Below are 18,537 nucleotides of genomic sequence, written 5' to 3' on the forward strand. Positions count from 1 at the left end.
AGTGAACCAAAAATGCAGTCAAACTTTGAAGCTCTCTGATGTGGACCAATCCGTTTCAAAGACAATGCATATATAATCAGAGCATGCTTTATGTTTGCATGTTCACCACAAGTGAGTTTAGTTAATGCAGACAGGACTCCTTAACGCCTGTTTTCTTGCCAGAAAGGGTCAAACCCATCATTATACGATGCCATGCTCTGTGCAGCACAGAGACCACGTGACGGGTTTGTTGACATCCGGGTTACTTACCCAAGTGAGCGGAGCGCGCGCGGGGGGTGGGGTGGACTGCGGGAGGGGGCGCCCGCGCGCGTGACAAGCGGAAGCCGTCAACGCGCATGCGCAGTCGCTCGATTAATTCAAGCGATTTTAAAATATTACGCGCGGCAAAACTTTTTCTTCGACGTTTTGTTACGCCGACGCGGATAATAAATCGTTGGGTAAAAATATTTGTAAAAAAATAATTTGATTTTGACGTTGACAAACAAAAAAATCTCGCCGACCAATCGGGGAGGAGCTCGCGCCGCGGTTGCTTGGCGACAAGCGCGCGCCAGTGCGGCGCGGCCTGGCGGCAACGCTCGCCGCGGTTAGGACGGCGTCGCCCGCGATAAATCAACTTAAAACTTTACTAAAGCGACGAAATAAAAGCAATCACAATAATAATAAGTGTCGTTATACGCGTCGCCTGTTAGGGCAGAGCTACGCGGTCGCAAGGAGCCGTCGGCGTTGCTCGTTGAAGCCGTCTTGCGCGGAGCCTGCCGAGTGTATGAGGCCTCGTGGTGTAGGCCCCAACCGACAACTCGTTAAGGATCTTCCACAGGTCCGGGTTCTCATCGATTGACAGTCATTCTCGTCCACTGCTGGATGAAGGCATCCCTCCCCCACCTCCTTGCGCCGTGGTTGTCTTGTGAGTGAGGGTTTGTGAAGCTGAAAAGGGCCTCGCTTGGACCTGGTTCAGATGTGACTCGCCGTGGCCGGAGATCGAACTCTGTTGGCTTGGTTAAGAGCAGCGCGCTAACCACCCTCTAGCATAATTATATTGTTAATAGTATTAGTATTAGCTTTACTGTCATACAATTGCTGTTATGACTATCAGCATTGTAATTACTGTGCAGTATTTGTATACATTATTAGCAACATTAAAACATGGAAACGCATCGCTTATACTCAATACTATGATTAGTATTACATATCTTAATATTTAATCGATTGTCATTACTGTCATTTTCTTGGTTCTTTCGGTAAAGTCACGTAGAAGGGAAATTATAAAAATTAAACAAAATAATTATCACGACGTTCCGACAGACCTGTTCTTCACCTGAGGACGGCTGCTTGCGTTGTGGCCGAAACGTCGTGAGAATTATTTTATTATGTTTAAATTGTATTATTTTATTATTTTCCTTCTAGGTGACTTTACCGAAAGAACCAAGAAGATTAATCCCTGTAGTCGCGAAAGCTTTAAATCGAAAATTACTGTCATTATTTGCATCTTTACCGTAATCGCTGTCATGACTTGTACTGTTAATATGCACAAATTACGAATTGAAAACACGACCCATAAAACAACTTTCAGTTACATGCAATTGGGCTGCGTGTCTCGGGATCTTTAAGACGACTTTTAAGTTTAGATAATGAAGAAACCTACCCTGCCTTTTGGCGTCCTCTGGTCTAACACCGTTTTGAGACTAGGCTCAAAAGAAAGCTGTTTCTGGTGTGGACCAATCAGTTTCCAATGCAATGCATATATTATCAGAGTATGTTTTGTATTTGCATTCTGACCACAAGTATTGTGGTTAATGCATACATGATTCCTTGTGACATGTTTCAGTTTTTGTGTTTTAACATCTTAACACCTGTTTTGTTGCCAGAAAAAAGGGGAAACCCTATTCTCATGAAACATACCTTAAAGTTATATTACTTAGTATCAAATGCTTTGGTCAAGGATTTTATGACCCAATTAAATGTTCCCGCAGCCGAGCAGTTTGGATTTATTTCATTGTTAAAATAACCTTTTATATTTTTCGTAGGCGGATGTGCAAATACGCACAAGATAATCAGTTAAGCCTCTCGCGGAAAGGACTCTATGAATTATGGCAGCGCATTTGGACATCACAGCCAGCGAAGGTAAATGTGTTTGAATAAACATCGCACAATAGCATTGGAATGACCTGAATTCTGTCAATGTTTATCATCACTTGCTAACCATTCCTTTTGAACTGGTAAGCTAGTAAAAATAATGCAATAGTCTACGGTACTGTTGCTAGGAAAAATACTGCTGCCACCAATCACAATCGGTTTTGGGAGTCGCAGAACATGGTTAATGTGCAAGCTTATTATAACCACAGATTGGAAATAAGAGATCGATAGGACTGCAGCGGACAATAAGGTTTGAACCACCAACTAGCCGCACCGTGATTTTTCAGGAAAGCGATATTTCATACCACGCTGACATGGTCGAGGTATGCGTGTCTCTTTTTTTTTTGTGGCAGGCCGGGTGGTCGACCTGTCCGATCGTGGCCTGGTCCGGTTGTCTGCGGTGTCGCTGCCCACGGACGCTTGCACGTTGGTGCTTGACAGTAATAACTTGCCCAAGCTGGACGGTGTGGAGGGCTGCAGGCAGCTCATGCAGGTGCGCACGGCACAAACTGCTACTCGTTTGGGCTCCTCCTTTGGGCTATCCACACAATGGGGAATGTCATATACCATCCATGTATCACAGGGTTCTGCAACTATATTTTCTGGCGAACAACGAGGGCTGGTGTCGCGTTGTGTGATAACTTGTGACCCACTCATCAGCACCTCGTCTCCAGGTCTCTCGCATCTTGTGCATCTTTTTTTCTCTTACTAAACTCATATCGACAGCTCTGTAATCTCTTTTGTGTCTCTTGTTCGTGTTTATTTCATCTCAGCCAGCCATATCTTGGCCAGCCACTTCAAAAGCTCTGGCCTGTGGGCAACTAGTTGATGTAATGTATAGGATATAAGGACGTGCTCATTGAATAGGGGTTACACCAGCCCACGGGATTATTGTGTCCGTCCGTCGTGCAGGGAGGGGCTGGGTGGGGAGGGAGGGGCTGGGTGGGGCTGGGTGGGGAGGGGCTGGGTGGGGGGTGGGGCTGGGAGGGGAGGGGCTGGTCACCCCGTGGTGCCCTTATAAAACTCAACGTTTAACCTACTCACGCCGGCTTGTGCCCGCCTTCACAGTCGGGCATATTTGCGGAATATACCACGCCGCCGTTGACCCTGCCCATTGACCGAGCAACCCAACGTTCCTACCAGCTCCCTCCGCAGGATTGTGTTAATATTTATTCAATGCATATATAAGGATGTATCTGCTTATTATCCCTCTGTGTCCCTCAGCTGTCAGCTGCTGAGAACAGCCTGGTGCGCATGGGAGGTGTGGCCAGGCTCAGCAGCCTCAAGCAGCTCAACCTTCCTCGCAACAGCATCGCAGCCATTGAGGGCCTCAAGGATCTCTGCCATCTGCAGTGGCTGAACCTTGCCGGCAACAGCATCAAGGTGTGCACAGGCGGGCAGCTACTCACCGCCCCCCTCCGGGCACTGGGGCTGATTGTTGTCCTTTTAGAAACATGCTTTTAGGTTACTTAGATTATTTGGCTACTGTAAATTTCCATGAGATAAGCCACTTCGTTGAGCTGTCGTTTGTGGCCAGGTTGCTTCTGAATAAGAAGATTATAGTTTAGTGGGCTTTACCTGGTAGAATAAAATAGTTTTGTTTGTACATTGTTTTTGGTGATTTGCTTATTGGATTTCTCCAGTATAAATACATATTTTGATTCTCATATACCATTAATGCTGTTGGCATCATGTCACGAGATATGAACTGTCATATGTAACTCTTGCAAAAAACAGTGCATCACCCACCCCATGTTACATAGCAGCATCGAGAAGATGACTTGATATGGGGAGGTGTTGATCACCTACCTACTCTTTGGTTTTTTTCGGTAAAGTCACGTAGGTAAAAAATCTAATAAAATAAATGAAAACAACTAAATTAAATCACGACGTTTCGTGCGCAACACAAGCGTCCATCTTCAGGTGGGGACAACGTAGCGAAAGCACAACCGCTTAAGTGTGTTGGTAATCAAATAGAAAATTTGTTCTCGGAGTGGAACGAAAAACCATACTTAATGCAATGGATGTTTGTGCAGTCATATATTACTTGAGATCTTCAAAATGCTATACCTATGAACAAATTATTTTCATAGATTGCTGAAACTTTAATTTAATGAAAGATCTCAGCAGTGCCACGTTTGTGCTCAGATGTGTTATTAGGCTCCTGAGCTACTCGGCCTCCTGTTTTAAATATCAGGAGGAAAAGGAACCCCCACAGGCATGAATAGTCTGTTGCAGTTGTATGGAGTTACCATCAGCATGGAGCTTGGAAATGGACGTGACGTTCTTGTGCATTCTCAGGGCAGTGATTGGCACAGACTCCTGTTGCTTTGGCTTGGTAAAAGGCACAGCTCATGTTACTGACCATCACTGGAGGGATTTAAGAGTCGGCAGTGCCGAGTTTAGACTTGCAGCCTCACTCATGATTAGCAGTTGTTCAGCTGGGCGGTCCAGCAGGCATGGAACGAAACATCGGTTTATCATTGAAATGTAAACTTATCCTGGCAATATACAGTTCAAATTTAATGTGTCGAAATCCATTACTTACAGTTTTTTTTGTACTTGCATTGTCTTTAGGCACATGGAATAAATAAAACTGTACAAATCAGACTGCACAAATGGGAATTGAATCTAATTCTAACCCTGAATTGTGACAGTCAAATCCCTGGGGTTGTGTATCTACTATTCAGCTTATTAGTACCGCCTATGCTGCATGTTTTTCTGCGTACTTTGTTTGCCTGACCTCAAATAGCTCAGCTCAATACATTTCACATGGTTGTATCTAATTCTGTAACTTAAAGAATGGGATTTCAATTTGAAATCATAATCAAATTGGTAAGAAATATATAACAGCTGTAAGTTTTTGACAAATGATGTATCTGATTAAGACAAATAACGATACATTGACTAATGGGTGGTATATACGTGATAAGCACAACACGTGGAAAAAGCTTTTTAACATTTCGTCAAAGGCATAATTACTTTTCAGACCATAACTTTTGGATTATTAGCATTGTCTCTAATATGTTGTATTTGTTTCTCTCAGACGATAGAACACCTGAATGGCTGCACCTCCCTTACGTACGTGGACCTATCTGACAACAACATCTCCCACCTGGGCGACATGTCGAAGCTGTCCAACCTACGGGTGTGTCACATGGGGGGCACCAGATACTCGCACAATGTGGCACAATTGCAGCTAGTCTGCTTAGTGAATTATTCAACTATTACTTTTCCTCAAATATTAATCCATGTAATTGCAGCAATTAAAATGTACTGTTAGAAACGTGTTGATTCATCTCTGAAGTTGTTGCTTGGAGGCTTCTAGATTGAGTGGTGCCATAATTGATGATAGCATCTAGGTTTGCAGGCTTGGTGTCATTTAAAATGAAGGAACTTCCACCATTCACTACTGTGTGATGCTGCGCAATTGCTGAGCACCACACGCTCCATTAAGGGACTGTTAAGTGTGGCTCCGGTTTAGTGTTAATGCTGCGACAGCACCTTTCTTTGCAGCTGTGCTGTGTAGTAATATCATGTAAATGAGTCCGCAGAAGTGTGATGTATAAATTACCACACATGCAGGCTTGCATGTCCATGTATAATACATTATATGTTTATTGCAGTAATCATGAGAGGGCAATATGAAAGTTCTTGAAATTCAGGTTTTTATGATGCCATGTATATGTATGTTTGTTTCACTAATGAAGTGTTTAAGTTGTGGTCTGACAGCCTGGGGGAAAACAGTCTGGGAATCATCCCATTGCTTTCATGTTGCGTCTTTTACACCTCTTGGTTCGGGGGCAGAAGCCAAAGAATTGGTAAAGACATGAACCAAGCAGTAGATCCAAGCAAGGAGATCTTGTGAATTCACTTATATAGGTGTTGTCCATGGGAATTTCTTAATTAATCTAAAGGGCTAAACATATCTTTTGCAGAAAATAATGCACATTAGTAACGAATGATTTTGGTCCAGACAGATGGTCATGCAGTAATTAAATTGCTAACTTGTCCCTAGAGATGAGTGTAATCCATACATATATATGCATGGGAATTCTGAGAATATTTCAGTTTTCTTCCACATGCAGAATATTTGAGAAATTGGACAACTATCCCAAGTAAGGCTTTCTTCAAATAGTGCCTTAAGAAGTGAGGCTTTCCTTTTTAATTGGGAATTATTATTTTACATAAGCATATGACACAATGTATTTTTGATGTATGCACCATCTAAATGTGACTGCATCTGAATGAATGGGTGTTGTGTTCCAAGTGTAGACCCTTCTGCTGCACGGCAACATGGTGACAAGCTTGCGCGCTGCCCCCACGCATCTGCCTCCACAGCTGGGCATCCTTTCTTTGGCTGAGAATGAAATCACCGACCTCACCGAGGTGTGTCAAAGCACCCCTTACCCCATCCCCCCCCCACCCATCGTTCATCACCTCCGCAGTTTCACCAGTCACCTCATGATGCACACATGGGTGCTGTGAGGCCTATATGCATGTTCGTACACTATCAGTCTGAACACCTACAGTACTAATGAGAAACACACCGGCCCACCCATCGTTCATCACCTCCGTAGTTTCACCCGAGTCACCTCGTGATGCACAGATGGGTGCTGTGAGGCCTATATGCACGTTCGTACACTATCAGTAATAACACCCACAGTACTAATGAGATACACACTGGCTGGTGCAGTCCAACTTAACATACATTACTACATAATGAAATTGCAAGTGCTGTCCGTGTTCCTGCTATTTAAAGCAACACAAACACACCCTTTATATATCTGCACCTATGCAAATCTGTAGATGCATAGCAATGTTGGAAGTAGGTCTTTCCTTCAGACATCAGTTAAATGAGCATAGAGCAGTGAATATTAGGAAGCCACTGGAGCTATGGACTTTGAAATCTATATTGAAATCTCATTTCTTTAGAATGTATTTTTGTGTTGAGTTTGTTGTCCTTCCCCCGCACCTCTTATTAGCACGGTTGGCTACATACGGGGCGAACTGAAGTTCTACATACATCATACATACAGATGGACCATTTGTTGTAACTGTATGTGCGTGGTGGTTGGTGTCTGTCTGCAGATGTCACATCTGTCATGCCTGCGCAGCCTGGAGCAGCTGTCGGTGATGAAAAACCCGTGCATGCTAAGTGCACCCTCAGCGCCAGTCTGCGATTACAGGCCCTACGTGCTCAGCTGGTGCCTGACACTGCGAGTGCTGGATGGGCATGTCGTCACGCAGAAGGAGAGGTAGGGAGTGCTCTGCACGGGGTCGTGATGCGGCCACACGTCTTTGGTGACTCAAATACCGTGTACTTTGGTATATGTTAGGCACTCAACATGGGTTATGGCACACCCCATTACAACGGTGACAGCGTCATGGGTGAGTTGGCAGAAGGTGGCACTGGAGTAAATGTGTAAGGCAGCCACCTGAGCAGTGTTACACACGTTTGTCAGACATCGCAGGTTTGGCTTCTGCTAAAGTGGCTTTCGGCACGGCGGTGCTTTCCTCCGGTTGGGTAGAGGTGCTGCTACGACCTCTTCTGATTGGATGTGGGTGCTGCCAGGCCATATATGAGTGTAAGATTTAGCTGCATAATGTAGTATTTAGTTCTTATGTAAAGGTGGATTTTAGATACATTTTGGGAGACCTTTGCCGCACCCACAGAGTTCCCTCCTCTATATCAGCAGCGCAGCACTTGCTTAAGGACGTTTTTTTCTGCATAATGTAGTGAAGACCTTCTGCATGGTGTGGTGGACACCAAAGTAATATGGTTGTCATTTACTTTTGTGAGGGCTGCCAGACCGCACAAAAGTCCATAACTACATCAGAAGAAAATTCTACATTAATCGGATTATGTGGGGTTGTGAAGGGGTGTTACAATCTAAATGGTTGTCACCATCATTACATAATGAGGCCTGGTGTGCAGGCATTTAACGATTTACCCCCTCAGCAAATTGTATACAGTTTGCACAACCTATAAATATCCAATTCTCATACACGATTGAATTCAGGTATTGTGTGCGTGAGAATCAATATTAATTGAATAATTATGGATGCATAGTTAAACAACTAGTGGTTTGTAACTCTTTGAGGCTTCATTGCTAATCTGAGTTCACTGTTGCACGAATTGCGCTAACAACACAGTGTGCTTGCCGACTGGCTGCAGCTTGAAGGCGGAGTGGCTGTACAGCCAGGGTCGTGGCCGTTCGTTCCGGCCGGGCCAGCACGCCCAGCTGATTGGCTATCTGGCACAGGTGTGCCCTCAGTCCACCTCGCCGCAGCTGATCACCGCTGAGGATGCCAAGCTCCAGAAGATACTCAAACAGCAACAGTGAGAACTCTTGAACTGCCACTTTATAATTATCGAAGGACATTACAGCATGTGAAATTCCACTAATTATTTTCCGTAATTTCTGGGCATTCTTCAGTTAAAATAATGTGGGCGGACATATTGTTCCACAGGTGATGGGGTTTTTTGGGGGAACCCCTACGGATAGGAAAGGAACGACAATCGTATACATCTTGAAGCTCAAATAGAAGTGTGCAAAGCAAAACTGACCTTTCGTTAGCTGTGTCGCTGCGCTGAGCAGAACCGTCATGCCAGCCAGTGCTAGTTCTATACTGTACAATTACTACCGTGGCATTAGATGTGCAGTCTATAATTGTGATTTTCAGTTTAACACGTTGGCTTTCGCGACCAATATCATCCATAAGAGGTTTTTTGGGTTAGATCGCGCAAATATATAAATGTGTCGTTAAAACCCGCCACCACCCGACACAGCCAACTAGTAAGGGTTGTCACGTAAACAGAACGTGCCAGGCAGGATGACAGGAATCCAGGCAGGTAGTCAAGAAAGCTGAATGAAAAGCAGTTTAAATAACATTACAGAGCTGTCTCATATTGAGACCCCCCCCACCACCTACACATTCCACAAGTAGTGACTAATCCCATATCTGCATTTGCCATAAATATGCTAAATTCCTCTGTTGATATGCAAATTCCTTTGTCAAGGCGCTCTTCCTCCCCTAACCCAGCTTAAATATACGCTGCCAAGCTTGGTGGTGTTCATTCAGACGCTGTCTTTCCTACAGACCTGTTCTTCACCTGAGGACGGCTGCTTGCGTTGTGGCCGAAACGTCGTGAGAATTGTATTATTTTATTATGTTTTATTTTTATTATTTTATTATCTCCCTTCTACGTGACTTTACCGAAAGAACCAAGAAGATGAATCCCTGCAGTCACGAAAGTTTTAAATCGAAATTTATACCAGTTTGCAAGCTGTTTTTGGACTATATTTGGTTTTCATGCAAATAACCGAGTATTTGTTGAAAATGTTGACATGAACTGGGGCACTCCACTCAGTGTATTTTGAGACACGCAGTAGTTTCATGCAGCGCGTAATGTTTGTACATTTGTGAGGTACAGAATGTAGCCTTCATCTGCCATTTATAATTCATCGCACTATAGACTTGGTTGAAACAGAGAATATCTCAACTACAGTGCGTGTTTTTTTCCTCTCCTCTCTGAACGACACAGGCGCCACCAGAAGGAGCTGATGGAGGAGCTAAAGGAAGAGCGGCATCGGAGCCTCTCTTTGGGAGCTTCCCAAACACCGTCATCCCTCAACCCTGGAGACAGCAGCAGCCTCACGTACAGCGAGCTTGCTTCAGAGACGCCAGGTACTGTCAGTCGACAATGCAGTGGCTCCTGATTAAACCCAACTGTGCCTCGTTTTGCCTGTCTTGTTTAAAACACTTGTTGAGCGTGCTCCACACGGATAGAGTTTATGGTAGAACTAATCAGCTTGGTTACACGGCCATTGCAATGTTTTAAGCAGTGAGGAATCATTGTGGAATATAATGAAAGTGGTATGCCTATGTCATGGAATATGTATACTGTTTTGCTTTTATATCAAAAGTTGATTTGAACTGATATGTTAAAAGTATTGTTGATATGGAATGTATTATGAAGTTTTAGCATCCATCCATCAAGCACAAAAACATTTAGTTGCTCATACCGGGAGATCGATATTTTGTTGTCCCGTGTGTTGGTGAACAGCACATAGCAAGCAGGCATACAATACTTAACAGGAGTACCATTTAGCTAATATATCCTGCCACAAAAAAATAACATTTAGCTTTTTTAGGTACATCTTCTTGGTTCTTTCGGTAAAGTCACGTAGAAGGGAAATAATAAAAATAAAATAATTCTCACGACGTTTCGGCCACACCGCAAGCAGCCGTCCTCAGGTGGAGAACAGGTCTGTCGGGAAGACAGCGTCTCCATTCAGACACGTCTCCATTCAGACGCTGTCTTCCCGACAGACCTGTTCTCCACTTTAGGACGGCTGCTTGCGTTGTGGCCGAAACGTCGTGAGAATTATTGTATTTTTTATTATTTCCCTTCTACGTGACTTTACCGAAAGAACCAAGAAGATGAATCCCTGCAGTCACGAAAGCTTTAAATCGAAACTTTTTAGGTACGTCCACTTTCTAATCACATTTCCTCATGCCGGTATTTGGTGGTGGGTCCCGCAGACAGGCCCATTAAGGTGAATTTGTGGATGGGCGGAGGGGGTCTGCACGAGATGGCGTCCCCAGCCCTTTCACAGCGGACGGCGGCGTCCAAGCTCGGCGTGCGCCCGGTCAACTCCGACCTCCACCTCGAGGATGTACACTCGGAGGACGACCGACTGGGCTCCAGCATGCTGTTGTCCGAGTCCACCTTTATGATGTGCCCCAGCTTATTACCATCGCCCAAGTCCGGCAAACCAATGGGCGTCGCGGCAAACGGTGCCCGGACTCCGTTTCAACAAGCCCTGAAGCACGAAGACAAACCCCTGCGTCCTCAGCAGTCTCCTCAAACGGAGGTGGTCGGTCAGAAGAAGTTGCCGCATAAACGGAGGCAGTTGCCTTCGGTGCAGGGGTTGAGCGGGAAAGTATCGGCGCCTTCGCAGGCGGGTGAGGTTTCGAGGCCCAGTATCGATGCATACGGTCGTCCGTTATTAAAAGGAGCTCCGACATTCAAGTCGTCGCTACACGAGGGCAAGAAAATTGTGTCGACCCAGAGAGATGTCGGCACGCCTTCTCCATGCTTGCAAGAAGTTCACGAAGAGCACGATGATAGTAAATGGACACTCAATGCTCAGGCGGAGAGTGTGCCAAGTCTCAGGTTAGCTTCGTCCGCCGCTGTTCATCTAATGCAGCACAGAGAGACGCACGAGTTGAAAGTTGGAACAAAAGCACAAATTAACAACTTAGGTAGCAAAGCTTTTCAGGAGACAGTGCCGCAGAAAGATGTGGAAAAAGCACTTCAAAAGAGAGGGGAGCACTTGAATAGATTCCCTATTGCTGCAAGCTTTGCACAATTGTCCCCTGAAGAGAAGAGTTGTGGTGAAGAGCAGCACAACAGGTCGGATGCATGCAATGCCTTGCAGCGAGGAAACCACATCAGGAACGTCAGCGAACCTGAAACGAATGTCCAAGGCAAGTCGCGTAGCCGATTACACAATGACGAAGTGAGCCCTGCTTCCCTGCCCTGTGTTAAAGCTCTTAATGGAGGCTCCCTTGCAGACAATGGATCGTCCGTTCATAAAAATAGTGACAATGCTTTTTGTACGGTGCCGTCAGCAACCGTGGCATCCAGCGTTCAGTTCTTGACACGTGCAGACAGGCAGATGGATTGCACAGAAGCCAACGCAGAGCACTTGGTCGGCGAAAAATCCCCTGACCGCCGCGGTGGTGGAAATTCACCAAGAGCGACCGACAAAAGCACAAGACGGCACAATGTGAAGCCTGGCTTGCCAACTGAGCGTGCAGCGAGAGAGATTGCCCCTAGCACGGGAGAAGCATTCGAACCGATTTGCCGTGAAAGTCCTGCGAGCCAGGAAAGCGGTTCACCCTCGGCGGGGGGTAGTAACATCGGCGGTGGGGTGGCTGTGAAGCTGGATAGGGAGGCGGGGCTGGTGCGAAGCTTCGGGCCGCGTGCAAGAAGCGCCGCAGTTCGCATCCAAGCAGCGTGGCGCGGCTACCATGCTCGCGAGCACGACGAGCGCGTGCGGGCGGCCCGTGGGGAGATGCGACTGAGGCGCCTGCAGGAGCATGTGGTGTACCTGGCACAGGAGCTGGAAAGGTTCGTCTCTTCGCTCGCCTGAAGCCGAGGAGCCACACTCTGAAACACCATTGTTATTCATCTTCTTGGTTCTTTTGGTAAAGTCACGTAGAATGGAAATAATAAAATAATAAAAATTACACATAATGAAATAATTCTCACGACGTTTCGGCCACAACGCAAGCAGCCGTCCTAAGGTGAATAGGTCAGCCGTCCTCAGGTGAAGAATAGGTCTGAAGAGAAGACAGAGTCTGTCTTCTCTTCAGACCTGTTCTTCACCTGAGGACGGCTGCTTGCGTTGTGGCCGAAACGTCGTGAGAATTATTTTATTATGTTTTATTTTTATTATTTCCAATCTACGTGACTTTACCGAAAGAACCAAGAAGATGAATCCCTGCAGTCACGAAAGCTTTAAATCGAAACCATTGTTATTCCTTAGATCGCCTTCGCGATGACCCTTGTCGGCAGCTTCGTCATCATCACCTCATTTTTAGTGATATTAGTACATCGTTGCCAATGACCAGAATGCACCCGATCCCATCAGTCGTCGAGCTGAGCAGACTTGACCCCGGATAGCGCTTGGATGGGCCATCATAATTAAACAATTTTTCAGAGGGCTGCGGAGCTACATTGCAAGCAGCAGAGGTTAATGCAACAAATCAATAGTACGGTCCTATTCTCCCAGGTCTGCTCTCTGCCTCCACCGACCTGAACTTATCAGCGCAGTGAAGTATGGTTAAATAACACACGCATGACCTGAATAGCGTGGGGAGGCCCCAATTCAGCAGTGGGTTGACATGCACATATTAGTACACCGATGTAATGGGCTTGGATTCGCTAATACCAGAGTTTGATTGGACAGCCTCTGCTCATGGTCTTGCAATGTACATTTGGTCACCATATCAGTGGTTATTTACGTTTTCAGGACACATCACGTAACCCAACAATGTGCCTGATGTGAATAATGACTCTTTGTCTGGTGCGTAACTTTCTACCAGGCTGAGAAGCATGCACGAGGCGGAGAGAAGGGAGCGGCTCGTGCAAGCTGAAGCTGTCAAGTATCTGTGGAATCAGGTGCGGGTTCATCCGTTACTCAGTCGTCTTTGAATTTGAGGCTGTAATGTCACTCTTTGTGTGCCATTGTGTGATGTGTGTGACCATGCGTTGTTTTTCTTAAATGTACACTAAGATCCCCGTATAGCCTTAACAGACCGTTGGGGAAGTGCTGTTCGCGAGCACCTATGAAGGCATATGAGGGTATGGGTGGCCAGCACCACGCCCGGCCGCCATTGTCTCCCCAGTGGCAATGTTTTTACACACAGCAACAGGTACTCATTTGAGGCTGAGTTGATCTAGGGGAGGAACCGGGGACCGGTTCAGATAATCGTCACTGGTGTTGGCCGTGAGCGGGAATCGAACTCGGGTCACCGGGTTTGTAGCGCAGCGTGCTAACCGCGACACTACCGCTCCCCACTTAAATGTACAACTATCTTCATCGCAAGCTGTTGTTTTGTGTTGATTGTTTTAACAGGTGCGCACCCTACACGAGTGGAAAGAAGAGTTCACTCAGTCGCTCCGTATGCAGTCGACGTTCGCCGGCCAAAAACCTGAACCTCAGGAAGCCCTGCCTTTAGCAAATGAGCGGCCTGCACAAGGCACCTCCGACAAGCAGAGTGCAGCGTCTGTTGAAAGTGACGCTTCTGACTCCGACAGCTCGGATGACAGCGATTCCAGTGACTGGTCGGAGGGAAGACCGGACGACACCCCAAGCCACGCTCAGGGTGTGGCAGTCCAGAGCTCCCCCAGTGACGGGGAGCCCAGTCTCACACAAGAGTACCTTCATTCGGTGCAGCTTATGGTGGAGGAGGAGGAGGAGGAAATGGGGCCAGAGCCAGAAGGATCGGTCAGTTGGACCCTCAACTATGAGACATCCGTCAACCTGTCTGGGCAGCTACCTCAGGATGATTTGAGCGAGCGATCGCCAGTCGGCGCTCAAGCTCGCCCTGAAGCCCTCACTGCGGGCGTTCCAGCAGACACTGTGACCACTGTCCCTCCAGGTGAAGTTCTGCCATCTGCCGAGCTGTCTCCAGAGAGCAGATCGGCGGATACAGTGGCAGAAAACGGATCGGTGGACGTCTCCGAGGCGTCTTCAGGGTTCCGAGTGCCCAGCCTTGTGCCAGACGGTGCCACGTGCGGTTGTGAATCAGACGTCCACGCTGTATCTGATGAAGCAGGCCTGGATCTTTCCAAGGCTGTGTCGCCACCACCACCACCACCACCTCTGTCGCCGCCTGAAGTTGGCGAGCTGCCTCCTGTTACCGCTGGCACGGTGGGGGCAGACGACATCGCTCTTGCTGTGGAGAATGCGCCAGGGGGGCAAGCCCTGGGCGTTTCTGTTGATGCAGATGGACAGGAGAGCTTGCACCAACTAGCGCAAACAGAAACGTCGGTTTCCAAGCAAGCCGCGTCGCTCTCACGAGCCTCGAATGGGCACAACAGTTTGGTGAGCCTGGTATAAAACCAGCGAAGGGTTTTACAATTTCAATGAGTGCCTGCTACAGCTGAAATATATTTTCCGTCAGAATAATTGCCATTTAACAAGTGCCTTGGTTTTCGCCGTCATTATACTATGCTGTTTTGAAGTGCCATCGTGTGTGCAGGCTTATTCAAGTGTGCCGCTTTATTTAAATGCCTGGTTGTCCATTTAGTGTTTTTTTTGGGTTGCGCGTTTTCTTGTATTGCAAGTCTGTCACGTGGATGTGAATGCTGGTGTTGTTGATGGATGTGGGTATTTATGTGGATGTGATTGTGAAGAGTGGGATATTGAAGCTGGGTCAGTTTGTTATGTCACACACCTTGGCAGACTTTCCCGTATTCAAGTCCCTTTAAATCGTACATCTTGATGTGTTTTTTATTGAAGGCACTTCTTTTCCCAGGAGGTAGCTTTTTCAGAAGGAAAAAAACAAGCAATATGTTGAAAAAGAAATGTTTCATTCACATGTTCATATTCAAATATACACATACCTTTATATGCATTAAGCTTGTGTGCTTGCTTGACTGATATTAATATAATGTTTGCCTCGTGCCATTACAGTTGTATATTTCCAATCTTGCAGTGATTTATGGTTGTAGTTTCATAAGAAATATACGTGCAAATCTCTAAAACTAAACTCAATGTAATTTAACCTACAATAAGGTAGTAAAGCGAAAACTGCAAATTAAGTTACAGCCATGTCTCGCCTAACAAGCTAAATATGCGAAAATTGTTCGTTAAGAAAAAACTCGTGAAACAATCGTCGTTTTCCCATTGACCCCCATGTTTAAAGGCGAGTTAGGTTTCAGCCCCAACATGTTCCACTCCTGAAGAACTTTTTTGAACGTGAGAAATACAAATGATCACCTTAAAATAAAGTAGTAAAAGCATCAAATATAACACCAACACGTGAAGAAACACAATGCTTGCCAGGTGCCTATCCTCAGCACCTGAAATTAATTAGCGCCACCACTCACCCCTCCCGACCGAGTGACTCGAGGCAGGCCCCCTTCCCCCAGGGCGAATCGCGCACGATGCACAGCTGGTAAACACAATTGCAGGCTGCGATGCGCCGCCTTTGCCTCCGCTCGTTGCGCGAACATTTGCTCGTTTTGCGAACAAATTGGTCAATTCAAATTGCTCAGCGAATTATTGTAGAAAGGATGCTCGTTAACCCAGGCACACCTATAGTGTCTGTCTTTTTTTACCTCTGTAATTGTGTTGGGGACATTAGGCAGGGCGAACATTTACGTACGATTTTAATATCACGATGCTTAAATGCATTTAATGCACATTGAGTTGTAACAATCGATTGTAAGTAACGGATTGAACAATGATTACATGGCTAAACGTTGCCTCGCGCTTCAGCCCCAGAAATTGGATTAACTGCAATTGATTTAGACATGGCGGTAGTCATTGATGGAGGCCTTGGTAATTTGCGGGGGGAGCTGTCCTATAGTTTGACAAAAATTGGCTGTTTTGGCTGATCCGTGGATAGTTTTCGACTGCAGATTCACCAACAGTAAAATTAGTTATCGCAATGACTCCGACTTCTTTCCATTACCTTAGATGAAATCTCCCTGGGGTATAGACTGCTTCGTTTGAGCTGTATTGAGGATTCGCATAACTTATTTTCTTCCTGAAATTAAAATTCTGTGGATTTATATGGCAATAAATGCAGCTTTATCTCATCACTACATTGAACGACACCACTGGCATATTACAATTTATATTCTTTGGTTCTTTCGGTAAAGTCACGTAGATTGAAAAATATATTTTTTACTGTAAGAACCAGATTAAGTCTACATTACAGACTGCCAAGTACGCTCACTCAGGTTAAGAACCAGGCCACAGTCTACATTATAGACTGCCAGTACACTCACCCAGCTTAATAACCATTGCTACAGTCTACATTACAGACTGCCATTACTCACCCAGTTTAAGAACCAGGCTACAGTCTACATTCTAGGCTGCCAGTACACTCACTCAGCTTAATAACCATTGCTACAGTCTACATTTTGACTGCCAATCCACTCCGATTAAGAATCAGGCTACAGGCTACATTAGTAGATTTTTGTTTATTTATTCACTTTTTATTATTTTTCTAACTACGTGACTTTACCGAAAGAACCAAAGAATATGAATTCCTGCAGTCACGAAAGTTTTAAGTCAACATTACAATTTCTCCCAATGTTTTTGTTCAGTTGGAGAATATTTGGTCCACAGATATCAGTCGAATTGCCCCGGTGCTGACAGGCTTTGATGAATTTTTTTGGGGCAATGGATTTCACGTGGCTTGTTTCGCCATTCGCGTTTTGTCAATGCCACATTTTTAAAGAATCAAGCAAACAGACATTGAACATTGCCAGTACCCTACGCAAGCTATAAAAAAAATTCGGTGTTTTGATGTTGTGTAGGTCACATTTATGAACCTGCAATAACTAGTTATTCAGTGAACCTTTCATAATATGCACTTCATATTTTGAGTTTGCAGTTGGAAAATGTGTTGGCCTGCTCTAGGCAGATTGACATTAGCGAACAACTGAGAGCTCGTCAACAGTATGTGGGCTAGTTACGGCACCGTCTACCTCTGGATAATCGGAGCCACAACGGCTGTAAAGTCGTGTTAAATATGAGCTTGATAAAAAAAACACTTGATAGACGTAACAGTTGTTTAATCGTTGTTAAACCATTGTGGTTTTAAAAAAAGCACTTAGGGCAGTGTGACCAGATACATGAAGATGGTGTGCAATGGAGAAACAAGGTGCTCTGTGTGACACACCACGTTCCTTAAGTTTATGCCTCGCGTTCACTGTGCAAGCAGCAATTATTCCGGTCCGAGTTTTTTTGCAAATGAGCTACTGGAGTTGTTTACCGCGAGAGTTGATAACAGGAAGCACATGTGGTTGAAATTTGCAAACTATGAGTGGTTGAGTCTTCTGTTGCGAACTGCTGTTCGTTCCTGCATTTTACTCCAAGCTACACAATCAATGATTTGAATCATACATTCACTCGAAGCTGCAAGTCATTGATTTGAATTGTACATTCAAAACGAGAGGAGCATTTGTAGTTGTGTGGTGTATACGCACTTGTGAGCATGCAATGTTTTTCGAGACCACGACGCTTTTTCTTGTAGGACTTTTTTAAAATGTCAAGGCACTGGGAGCTTAGTGGCGTTAGCCTGACGTAGAAAACTATCTGCTAGAAAAATAGTGCATTTTTATATGGGAATTCAAGCGTTCAATAAGGGGCATTGCTTTGAATTCTGCTATGCTGGACCATGATGTGCCTTGGAATTGTTGTGTTATGAGTTTGGCTCATGACAGTTGTGCACCGTGACGTGGACTTCTAATAAAATTGACTGTCATTGCACAGCGTGTTGTTTTTAAAGTACTTCAAATATTCGATTTTTTATCTAAGTATTATTTTTTTTCAAAGAATATTTAAAAGATTCACTTGGCTATTGTTGTGCACTTTGCCCCTTAACCTCCAGTATCACTTGAAAAAGATGAGTGCATCTGAATAGCGACCTCTGGCGAGTTGACATCTCGGTGGCGAGATGTCAACTACCTCGCATGGTCTGCAAGAGATCGGACCCGACGCCTGTATATCTTTGATTTGCACGTTCTCCCTGTGGTCGCGTGGATTTTTATCCAGGTCCTCCGGTTGTTCCCTCGACATTCAGAATCAATGTGGTTACAGTATTTGGCTCCTATACATTTCCACGTGATAAGCCACTTCGTCGAGC

General features: G+C 45.4%; 1 protein-coding gene across 2 annotated transcripts; it reads left to right on the forward strand.

The window, feature by feature from the left end:
* Window positions 1-528: 528 nt before the first annotated feature.
* CEP97 (centrosomal protein 97) lies at window positions 529-18,161 on the forward strand. Of its 2 annotated transcripts, none has more exons than XM_078615546.1 (12): window positions 529-904; window positions 2,025-2,121; window positions 2,487-2,626; window positions 3,358-3,516; window positions 5,180-5,281; window positions 6,409-6,522; window positions 7,225-7,391; window positions 8,312-8,476; window positions 9,683-9,825; window positions 10,684-12,277; window positions 13,255-13,330; window positions 13,788-18,161. In XM_078615546.1, the coding sequence occupies exons 2-12, from the start codon at window positions 2,088-2,090 to the stop codon at window positions 14,772-14,774; spliced, it is 3,681 nt and encodes a 1,226-aa protein (XP_078471672.1). In that variant the 5' UTR covers window positions 529-904; window positions 2,025-2,087; the 3' UTR covers window positions 14,775-18,161. The 2 variants fall into 2 exon arrangements, with proteins under 2 accessions (XP_078471672.1, XP_078471673.1); XM_078615547.1 differs by having other exon boundaries at window positions 529-817.
* The last annotated feature ends 376 nt before the right edge of the window (window positions 18,162-18,537 follow it).

The sequence above is a fragment of the Lampetra planeri genome, chromosome 47 (assembly GCF_965212315.1).
Source record: "Lampetra planeri chromosome 47, kcLamPlan1.2.h2, whole genome shotgun sequence".
NCBI lineage: Eukaryota > Metazoa > Chordata > Hyperoartia > Petromyzontiformes > Petromyzontidae > Lampetra > Lampetra planeri.

Coding starts and splice junctions, on each gene's coding strand:
- CEP97 (XM_078615546.1), top strand. CDS start 2,088: ATGGCAGCGCATTTGGACATCACAGCCAGCGAAG. Junction 5,282..6,408: donor CGAAGCTGTCCAACCTACGG/GTGTGTCACATG, acceptor TTCCAAGTGTAG/ACCCTTCTGCTGCACGGCAA. Junction 9,826..10,683: donor GCTTGCTTCAGAGACGCCAG/GTACTGTCAGTC, acceptor TGGGTCCCGCAG/ACAGGCCCATTAAGGTGAAT.